General features: G+C 34.3%; 1 protein-coding gene and 1 long non-coding RNA gene across 2 annotated transcripts in view; both read right to left on the bottom strand.

Moving 5' to 3' along the window:
- LOC141338728 (uncharacterized) overlaps positions 1–12,109 on the bottom strand; it is a 148,610-nt gene that overhangs the window by 16,853 nt on the left and 119,648 nt on the right. Inside the window, exon 28 of the mRNA XM_073844342.1 lies at positions 7,750–7,923. Within this exon, the coding sequence (XP_073700443.1) occupies positions 7,750–7,923 (174 nt within the window). The remainder of the gene's footprint in view (positions 1–7,749; positions 7,924–12,109) is intronic.
- Positions 429–1,223, bottom strand: LOC141338733 (uncharacterized). Its single transcript, XR_012355878.1, has 3 exons — positions 1,010–1,223; positions 883–926; positions 429–619 (listed from the first exon to the last, which is right to left on the bottom strand). It is a non-coding gene; the product is annotated as an uncharacterized lncRNA (long non-coding RNA).

Raw genomic sequence — 12,109 nt, 5'->3', positions numbered from 1 at the left:
GAAGCTGAATGTCTGTTCATGCTTTGATTCAAATTTGAGGATGATACTCCCAAAAATGTAGTTTCTGTAAGCTTTTATTTAAAAAAAGTCTAGGCGTCCTTTCAAAAAAGCCATTTGGAGACCCCAAGTGGACACCTGGTAACCAACTGACCAAATGAGTCAAAACAACACATTACATTTATGTATATCAATTCAGAACTGCTCTGCCCACCAAAACACTCAAGAAAAAAATATTTATGAAAAGCATTTGTAGTTTTTTTGGTTACCAAGTCTCCAAATGGTATTTTTTTGAAAGGATGCCTAAACTTTTCCTGAAATAATTAGTAATATGTATTGATTTTTTTTATATATTTTTTTTTTATTATTTTTTTTTTCACGTTTCACTTACAGAAACTATATGTATTTTATTTCAAGAAAAGTTTGGGAAATGTCATTTAGAGCTTTTATTTCAAGAAAAGTCAAGGAATCCATTTGTTTACATTTGTAAATGTCTTTCTCTGCTTATTACAAATACCCAACTACTGTAAAACTAAATACATTATTTATAGTATTTTCAGTGTAGGAAGACTCAAGGCAGTCACTAAAAATGTTTGTTCTCTGACCAACTGGATGCCAGTCACTGAAAGACAGGAAAGAGAGAGAAAGAAAGAAAGTGTGTAAACAAAACAAATCAAATCCGCAACACTGTGTTTACATATTTGTATTATCTCTCTCTCTCACTCACTCACACACACACACACACACACTCTCTCTCTCTCTCTCTCTCTCTCACACACACACACACACACACACACACACACACACACACATCCAAACCCAAACAAACGCACACACTCAAAACTCATACATACACATGGCACGCACAAACAAACACATACATACCTCATGAAGTCCTCTCACTTCCTCCCCGTTGTCATGTTTACAATCTAGAACAGCACATGAACAAAACACATCAGACACATCACAATACATAACATATAAACATTCGGAGAACGGTGTTGACACTTACGTGCTAATGCTATCCATGGCTAGGGTGCATCTCAGTGCGTCTTTCTGCTGTTCTTCGCCACGAATTCGAAAAACCATACACAATAGCACTAAAAACGCCACAAAACTCTTATAAAGTCGACGTTCTATGATGGAAAGACTCAGATGTAAGCTTTTGCAGAAAATCCGTTCGCTGACAAACACTCAATGTAGCGTAGAGACGCCGTATATATGTACGCGGCGTGCGTAAACGAGAGCGCACGAATGCAACCTAACTTTGCGCTTGGGTATTCCTGAATCCTGCTTACGCAAACTACGCAAACTTTCACTCGTTGTAAACGTCCTCGTGGTTGGCTAACACTTCCATCCATCAAAACATTGCTGGCTATGCATTGGCTTGCTTGAAACAGCCAAAATTTATGACCGCATGAGTGACACCCCGGTGAGCCAGTCAGTACCTCTCCGGAGACTTTGCGTCATGGACTGGGCTCTGATTGACTGAGAGAGACGGGGGAGGACTCATTTTACTCGGAAGAGTCTATTCTATGGGAAATGTATGGCATTTCAACGCTGGAACACGAATTAGAATCGATATTTCTTTGAAAATGGACGTTATCGATAACCGTAACTCGAATCGCTCATGTAAACAAAGGATGATCTTTCGGTTTTTACCCCATTTACTCTTTGTTTTGGATTAAAAACTGGGATGCATTTTGAACAGTGAACCCTTACCTTGAAATGTGTGCTGTTGTTTCTAAGATAAGTCGAAGCTGATCGGAGCTATAGGCAATGAAACGGAAGTAGTGCTGTTTACTTTTACGGTTTACATGGCTGTGACCCTTCAGCATTTATGTTAACCCTTTCCTCTCTGGTGTTTTGATTTCGAAAACAAGCTCAGAACATGAATCTTGAGTGTTTTAGCTTTCAACTGATATATAGTTTTTGATAGTTGATTGAATATATTTCTAAAACAAAGGTAATTAAAAACGTAGAGACGCCTAAACACGCCCTTCCGATGCGGGTTAACATTAATGATAACATCTGTTTAGTTTGATTTTTAATATTCATAGAATAAATATATATATATATATATATATAAATATGTCAAATCAGCAATAAATATAAATCAAATAGACATTTAGAAATGTATGTTACCATGTAGAAATATTAATAAATGAAAATACACACGTCAGTTTCTTTAATCTGCATTGTTTGTTTTTCAACAAACAACAGATATTCTCAATTCCTGAGTTTCCTAGCTTATTCCCACTCAGATCCAGCTCTGTCAGGTTTGCAGGGTTTGAATTCAACGCTGAAGTCAGAGCAGCACAACCTTCCGCTGTAATACTGTTATTATTCAGCCTGCAGAGAAAGAAAACAAAGACAGGAAATATTTTTCAGTTTATCTTAAAACCTCTAATCAACAGTAATGGCAATCTTCATTGCTTCTGCTTGTTTTAATGGCATTTGTACATTGCACCGGCATCTGGTAAATGTAATATTTTTATTTTAACCTCTTAACCGTCACCCCCATTTTTTAAAATAGGCATGAAAGTTCACTATCCATACTTCAATTGTAGTAATTTATGAACACTTTGGAATACAGATCTAATGTTGGTCTCTTTTTAAAGAAGACAATCAGTAGATTATTGCAGAAGTGGAATTTTTCTTCTTTTCTTTTCTTAAAATACATATTTTGCATAACATGTTTTATTCTAAATTTGATATCAAATTGAAGCCTCACATCTAAATAAGTTATGTTCCAAATTTGAAGTTGATATGAAAAAAATTAAGGTTACTTTGAAAGATTGCATTATACTACAAACAGCCACCGGGTGCCATCCAAATGCCATATAATTTTTTTTCTGCATTTTTCTGTCACAAAAGTCTAAATCTTTCTGAAAATTTTCATTCAGTCACAAAATAACCACAAAAAATGCAATCCTGAGACTCAGACCTTTCCAATGATATGTTGTTTGACGAGATTGTAAAAAGTGATTCTAAAAGACCGTAATCCATTTTGTAATATGACACCGCTAAGGTGTAAGAGGGTGATTCTTGAGATTCTAAGCTTTCAAATGATATATAATTTATGATGGTTACTAAAACATTTGATAGAGAAAAAGGAAAACGGAAAAAAAAGAGAGCACCAAGCGTCCCACAGGTGGGACAGTTACTGAATGTACAACATAAAAAAAAAATGTTTTTTATTAATACTTCTGCCTAGCTTTATATTGGGTGTCTTTAACTACTGTGTTCATACATCAAAAAAAAGTTCAATTGTTAAGTACAATGTACTTATTGTCCTCATATGAATATGAATTACATCTGTTCGTCATATAAAGCAATCAAATCTTTTCATAAAATTTGGACTGAGACGCAATTCAAATTCATTTGGATTAGTTTTATGATCTTTTTATGAACTTTTTAAAGCATGAAAATAGCAGTTGTGCAGATTATCAATGGAGGGACAGAATTTGTTTAGATTTCATTAAAAATATCTATATTTGTGTTCCAAAGATAAATTAAAGTCTTACAGGTTTGACATGAATTTGGGTAAGTGATGACAGAATTTTCATTTTTGTGTGAACTATCCCTTTAAATGTGATGCCTATAACAAACACATACATGTATGAAAAGTTTTGATGCTGCTTAAATTGCCTCCATATTTAATCATGCTCCACAATCTCACAAGTGCACCTGTCTGCAGCCTGCAGATCGAGGCGGGGCTGAATCTGGGGTGGGGCTGCACGTGTCGCCCCGCCCACATGCCTTCTCATTGGTTGTAGGTAAATTAATGACGTCGACGCATCATCCCTCCCACAACTCATCTCATTGGTTAGTGAAATAGATTGACGCCAAATGCAGTTGGAAACTATACAATTATACGTTTAATATAAACGCGGAATCCTTTGCTTATTTATTCAGCTTTCAGATGTGTACAAATCTCAATTAAAACGTACGCTTATGACTGGTTTGTGGTCCAAGGTTACATACATTTACAAGCATGTTATGCAATGTTAACCAGTGGTGTTTATTTACAGCTTTTTTTTTTATTATTGTCTTAATTGTTAATAAGATACATAAATGTGGAAAATTATCAGCAAGAGTGTCCACTATCCTTATGTTATTAAATTAATAAATAGAAAAGTGTTGTTAAACATCAGAGTTGTTTATTACAAACATTTATGACACATGAATGAATTATGTCGACACATAAATTAATTTCACTGTTATTTATTTAAGATAATAATGTTCACAGTTATTTCTGATTCTCACTCCCGATCTTAGTGACATGCGAAACATTTCTCTAAGAAATTGAAATAACACCCTATAACAATCTGTTGACCCTTCCCAAAGTATATCTACTAAATTTAAACACATTTTAATTTCTTCTAATTTCGCTATTAATTTACCATTTCGGATTACTTCCTTGTTTAGTTAAGCCAGCTAAGGCATTTCTGGTCAACTGTACTGTGCCGTAATATGAGCATACTTTGTTCGTTTTCTCTACATAATCCACTCACAATCGAAGAAAAGTGTTGTTTGTCCAAGAGGACCAAACGTCCATGTATACCGTTTCAAGAATGACAGATGCCAGGGTAACACTTTACAATAAGGTTCATTAGTTAACCACATTAGTTAACATGAACTAATAATGAACTGCACTTATACAGCATTTATTAATCTTTGTTAATGTTAATTTCAACATGTACTAATACATTATTAAAATCTTGTTAACATTAGTTAATGCAGTGTGAACTAACATGAACAAACAATGAGCAACTGCATTTCCGTTAACTAACGTTAATGAAGATTAGTAAATACAGTAACTAATGTATTGCTCATGGTTAGTTCATGTTAGTTAATACATTAACTAATGTTTAACTAATGAACCTTATTGTAAAGTGTTACCGATGCCGGTTTAAAAAAAATTGAGTAATTCGGCTAAATATTCGCGATTCATTGCTATGATTGACAGTAATAACTGGACCAAACATCTGACAAGCTGATGGCAAAAAAGAGCTTAAATGATTCAGACTAAATTTAGAGTAACAAAACTACAGCGGGAACAAGTATGGTTAATAGATCAATACATTTTAGAGTTCAAGATAAAACTTAAAAGATGTTATTAAATTTGATAAAATATTTAATATTCCTATCGATTCACATTGAGTGCATTATTTAATTATTATACCATAATTATTTAATGTATTTGTAGTGAACTATATATTAGTATTTAAATAATTTACCCTTATAGTCTGTTTGTGTGTGAGCTTAATGATTTCCTGCACTTCCTATAATATATACTTATGGACGGTAAAAGTACTACAATTTATTATTCTAGTAATTTTATAATTAATCGAAAAGCAAGACGTCTTGAAAAATTTAGGGAGTTTAAAAGGCAGCTGCATAATAAATAATCCTGTGCTGCCATCTTTTGGTTATATTGGGTAATTCCATATTACGCTCCAAAGTCAATTGTCTTCTTTCTGTTTCATATTTCCTGCACTCTAATATGAGGTGTTCCACTCTTTCTTCATGCCGGCAATATTCACATTTCCCTGTGCCATGTTTACCTATTTTCAGTAATGTTTCATTTACTCCCGTGTGTCCAAACCGAAGCCTTGATATTATTGTCTCTTCTTGCCCATTCCTCTCTGTACACCTTATTTCTCCCACTCTCCTTTGAATCTTATGAAACCATCGTCCTTTCCTATTTTCTTCCCATTGTTGTTGCCATTGTTTCTTTTAATTTACTTTGAATAATAATTTTTGTTCCTCTAATAATAACTGTAAAATCAACTTGATTATTTTAAGTAACTTCCTTTGCTATTTAATGGCAGATTTCATTTCCCCTAACTTCATAATGTACTCAACGTCATTACTTTGCCACCAATGAGATGAGTTGTGGGAGTAACGTTATCTGGACATTATTCATTTACCTACAACCAATGAGAAGGCATGTGGGCGGGGCGACACGTGCAGCCCCGCCCCAGATTCAGCCCCGCCTCGATCTGCAGGCTGCAGAATCTCACATATCTGCTGTTCTTTTACTGAAGCTTCCTCTGCACTTATACCTTTCTGGCAGTTATTGGACTTGTGCCTGGCAATGAGGCAAAGTTGAAGTGCATGCCTAAAACATCTCTCTTGTGATGTGGTTGTAAAGAGACCGTTCTATGTCTAAATAAATGCAAATCTTGTGAAGAAAAATAAGTCAGAAACAGCAGATGTATGCAAATCGCCAAAGAGGAGGCCAAGCTCCACCTCTACAATAATGTTAGTACGAAGTGGCTGATTACACTTCTACTAAAGAGGGCCCAATACTTCCAAAAATAAAGTATAAATTTTAAACTTATTGAAATACTCACTTAAGTTTGTTGAACTGACAGTGTTTATCCTGCAGTAGAGCAGCAAGCAAATGTAGTAATTTTATGTGAAGTTGTTGTCCAGTCAGATTAAGCCCTCTCAGAAAGAAGGGATTACTGCCCACAATTCCAGACAGATACTGACAGGCTTTCTCTGCAGCAGGACTCAAAAACCTGCAGAAGAGAAGTTGAAGCTGGATTCAATTTGACAGAACTTGGTGTGATTAAAAGTCCACTTTTGAAATAGCTTTAAAACAGCACAAGTTGTTGGATCAAAGTCAGTGCAATTACATTTCTAGAAATAATTCACCTGCATGTCAGGTAAATTTTGTGTAATTTGCATCTTTATATTGTATCATTTCATTATAACTCACCTCAGTTTTAGTTTACAGTTTTTATTATGTAATAATGCGTAATATAATACCTGATGGTCTTTAATTTGCAGTGCTTATCATGTAGTAAATTCATGAGCTCCTTCACTCCTGATTGTCCAGGATCATTTCCTGTGAGATCCAGTTCTATCAGGTGTGAAGGGTTTGATCTCAGAGCTGAAGCCAGAGTTTTATAACCTTCTTCAGTGATACTGCAGTCTGAAAGTCTAGAGAAAAAGGAATTTGAAAATCCAAATAAAGTTTATTATACAGTTCATATTAATGCAAATAAGATTTAATTCAATTTATCATCTGACAAACATGTTTTCCTATTCTTTAGTTTACTACAGTAATGTTTTAATTTGTAACAAAATATTTTTTTAATAAAAAAAAAAATGGTTCATTGAACTCACTTCAGTTTCTCCAGTTTGCAGTTTGTATTTTCTAATCCAAGATTCTTTACTCCTGAATTCTGCAGCTTATTGTTGCTCATGTCAAGCTCTTTCAGACTGTGGTTTGATATCAGGACTGTAGCGAGAGCTGAACAACTTTCCTCTGTTAGACCACAATCACGCAATCTACAATGATGAACAGAAGAGCATGAATTTCCAGGATGAAGTGCTTGATTCCAACTTTCCATGAATACTGAGAATTATGTTTTTATGACCTGATCTGCAATAATAAATGAACACAATACTCACATCAGTGTGTTGGGTTTACAGTGTTTATCCTTCAGTAGAGCAGTGATCTGCTTCACTCGTGTGTTTTCTAGTTTACATTCACTCAGATTCAGCTCTCTCTGGAGTAATGGGTTTTTATCAAGAACTTTAGTCAGATATTTACAGGCTTCTTCTGCATCAGGACTTTGTAACAACCTGGACAGAGTAGAAGTATATTGATATTATCTGCCATACAGTGATTTATGTTCAAAATGTTGTGAAAGGGATTTTAGTCATTTCAAAGCTTTTATAAATGTCTTTTTGACAATTTTCTTGAACCTAAAAGATTTTTAAAACACTCACCTCAGTGTCTTCAGTTGACAGTTTGGATCTTGTAGTAAACCACTGAGCTCCTTCACTCCTGATTGTCCAGGATCATTTCCTGTGAGATCCAGCTCTATCAGGTGTGAAGGGTTTGATCTCAGAGCTGAAGCCAGAGCTTTATAACCATTTTCAGAAATACAGCAGTTTGAAAGTCTAAAAAAAAAAACAACAACACAAATTTAAATTAACATTGCAGCTGAGATTAATTAATCACTATAATATCAATAACTACCTTATCAGATATGCCACGTTTCATTCTGCAATTAAGTGCAATATCAATTTTATAATGTTGACCAGGAACCTGTTATTGTTGAATATGTGTGGTTTGAGTTTGTTCTAAATTTAGGTTATTATATAGTTGTAAATGTATTATTTAGTTTTCATTAATATTGCATTTCATTAATATAGGTTCTTATAAAGGCCTGTTCATCCAAGATGAAAAAAAAAAAATCTGCATGCAGTTTTTCTATTAGATATATATTGATCAATGTGACAAATTGACAGAGGGGCTGAATTAAATTCACTCTCTGACATTAGGTGAAAGTGGGGGATGGGCATTAAGTGTTGGTGGTAAAAAGAAAATTAAAAAAATGGAAGAAGCCCAACCCTAAGTTACAATAATTATTTTTTTTTTTTTAATAAAATTTAAGCTTTCACTTTAATAATTACTCCAATGTCTTCAAATTCAGTATACTTATAGGCTTCTACGTTTCATAGAAAATTTGGGCTTCCATATATTCTGAATCTTAAGAAAATGTCATGATCTGGGCTGTGGGGCTTCCCTCAGCCACCTGAGGTCGCTGTTTTCCTTTTCCTGCACTGCACTTCTGATAGCATTCACCTGTCCTTGTCGTTATCACTGATTACACGCACACCTGTTCACAATCACTATCTGGACTATAAGAGATCCCACTACTCACTCTGCATTGATGTCTGCATTGTCTTGTGTCTGTTATGTACTTTTGTGTTCTTGATTCCCTGGCCTTTTGATCTTGTTCTTGGTTTTGTTATTTTGTGTTTTAGTTATTAATTTTGTGCCGTGTTGGCCTTTTTGTTTGTTTAATTGTGTTATTATTAAAAATCACTACTTACCTGCATTTGGACCCAGATCTCCTCCCTACTCACCCGTGACAGAAAACAAATGAACTTAAAAATTAACATAAGGCTAAAACTGCACCATATCTCTGCATTGAAAGCACATTTTGTGACGCAGTTTCAGTACTTCTTAAATAACTACTACTTAAATAAATGTGCTGCACCTAAAACACAGATTACCTAGACAGACACACTGATTTTTACTGACTGACAAAAGTAATTTTCACAAAAAGCTAAAAAGAACCCTAGCTTACTAAAAGGAGACACATGTTAATTTTGTATTAATACTTTGTAACTTAATTATCAAGTAGTCTTTTGGAAGCAGCATTCAAAATCCATTTAATTCACATCTGCGGGGGCATGTTAGAGAGGAAGAAATGAAGATAACCAGTACCTACATGTTTTTAAACAGTTTATCCTATTTAACCAATCCTGTCAATTTTTTATTTAATTAAATGTATTACCACTAAAGCTGCTCAATATCAATCTCCAATGCCTCTTCCCGATTCATCCTCTGCTATTCATTGCCACTTAGCCAAATAGTCACCAAGTCATAGTTTTATAGAACAACTAAGGGCATTATTAACAAAGTGTAAATCTTATTGGTTGGCCAGGTTTCTTTACAATTCAATGGAAAAAAGAACACCTCTGGTAAAATGTACTCACCTGAGTATCTTCAGCTCACACAAAGTCGTTTTCAGACCCTTACAGATCTCTTTGACTCCTGAGTCCAGCAGACGGCTGTTGTTCAGGTCCATCTCTTTCAGGATGGTTTTGGAGGAGAGAACAGTAGCTAGAATTCGACAGCTTTTCTCTGTCAGCTTGCAATTATTCAGCCTAAATACAAAAACAGCGCTCTTTATCATTCAGCACATTTTCAACACACATCAAATGAACAGATCTTCATGTTTGCACACACATGTGACTGGTAGTCTTTTGTAATCAGAGAGGTTATGATGTTTAAATCATGTTCACTCACTTTATTTTCTCTAGTTTGCTATGAGAGTCCATTAAAAGAGCAGAGAGGTTCTTCTCATCCAGGCCCCTTAATTGATCTTCATTCAGATCCAGTTCTGTCAGGAACAACGGACTTATTCGCAGAACTTTAGCAAGATACTCACAAGCTTCCTCTGCAGCAGGACTTTTCAAAAACCTACATGGAGTAGAAGAACATTTTAGATTAGGTAATCTTGGTGTAATGTTATACCATTTGCCTCTCCCATCCTGCTTACAGGAGAATTTAACCAAACACAGATCATCCCCAATAATATGTTTCCATAGTTACTGTGATGTTGCTTTTGGTTAAAAGTTGTTCCAAGAGTTTGGAATTGGCTTTTAAAAAATTACTTTTAGGATTTAGTTTTACACCCATAAACTAATGCTCAAAGAAGGCTGCAGTGAGATTTTTGTGTGACAACCAAATCAGAATTTATACAAAATATTTTCTTTAATGAAAAATTGTTAGTAGATGTCAAATATATTTTTCTGTTTGTACAGATGGGAGAGAATACGTTATTAGTCAATGTAAACTATATTTTTTGGTTTGTGAAAATGGACTAAAACTGTTCTACTTTTTAAGGAATTATACAATCTGTACTGTTTTCATCAGTACAATTAAAGTGCAGCAACTGATTGCCCTGTTAATGTGATGTTAGTACAATGAGTTTTTTAGCTTATGCAAACAAATACTTGATCCTGCCAATTTAGATTTTCTTTATATTTTGAGATTAATAAGCAATGGATCAATACAGGGCATGAAATAGCTACTGATTACTGATGTAATGGTTGCAGCTTAGGTTATTTTAAAAGTAAAAATTTAATAAACATTTAAAGGTTTTAATCACCTGATGGTGAACTTATAATGTTCATCATGTAGTAATGTTTTGAGCTCCTTCACTCCTGATTGTCCAGGATCATTTCCTGTGAGATCCAGTTCTATCAGGTGTGAAGGGTTTGATCTCAGAGCTGAAGCCAGAGCTTTATAACCTTCTTCAGTGATACTGCAGTCTGAAAGTCTACAGAAAAAGAAAAAAAGAGTTGGTATCCTTTTTGGAGACATATATTATCATATCATTAACGGGATTTATGAATGTCTTTGAGAAATTATGCACAAATAAGTGCCATGAAGTGCAAAAAACATATGCCAAGATAATGTTTATATATATATATATATATATATATATATATATATATATATATAGGCAAAATCTTAGTAATCAAACTCCATAATTAATAAATGCTGTTCTCATGTTCTTTCAAAAAGAGTATGAGCCTCAGTCATATTGTAAATTAGATAAAAGTACAACCAAAATTGTACAACTACATTTTTCAAAAAAGTCACAATTTTACAGTTAAGCAACTTAAATAAACATGAATAAATGTATATAAACATGCAGAAAAGTGCATCAATGAAAATACACACTTCAGTTTCTCAAGTTTGCATTGAGGATTTTCCAGCAGAAGACAGATCTTCTCCATTCCTGTATATCCTAGTTTATTTCCACTCAGATCCAGCTCTCTCAGGTGTAAAGGATTTGAATTAAATGCTGAAGTCAGAACAGCACAACCTTCTGCTGTAATACTGTTATTATTCAACCTGGAGAGGAAAAAAAACAAAACAAACAAAAACAAAACAAAAAAGACATTACTACTAGAGTAACAAAATTATTCATCTATATGATAGAGAAATTAATTTTGGTCCTTAAATACTCAGCTTAAAAAATAAGAAAATAGTAGGGTTTCATTAGACTGTAAATTTGTATTTAAAGGATTAAATCATGTAAATGCTTACATTACTGTTTTGAGTTGACAGTGTTTATCCTGCAGTAGAGCAGCGATTTGATTCACTTGTGTGTCTCCTAGTTTACGTCCACTCAGTTTTAGCTCTCTCTGGAGTAATGGGCTTTTACCCAAAACTTTAGTCAGATACCGACAGGCTTCATCTGCAGCAGGACCTAAAAACCTGTAGAAGAGAAGATAAAGGAGGATGCAATTCAATTGTTATATAAACTTGATTTAATGAAAAATATTATATAATTCTGCTGTGTGAAATGGTTTATTTCTTATAAGTGTGTTAGTGAAAAATTCATAAGGGGTGATTTTTATGCTTTTGTGATTTACATTTATGTGTTAAGGGATGTAGACAGAGAGCTCTCTCTCTTTTAGCCCCTTTGTGTTAATGAGCGATGAAGGGTCTGAGGGCCTCGTGACACCATAGGGTGACCTTAGGGGTCAGGAGGGGGAG

Source organism: Garra rufa, chromosome 7 (genome assembly GCF_049309525.1).
Source record: "Garra rufa chromosome 7, GarRuf1.0, whole genome shotgun sequence".
Classification (NCBI taxonomy): domain Eukaryota; kingdom Metazoa; phylum Chordata; class Actinopteri; order Cypriniformes; family Cyprinidae; genus Garra; species Garra rufa.
The sequence above is the reverse complement of the archived record's forward strand: the minus strand, read 5'-3'. Positions and strand labels throughout refer to the sequence as shown.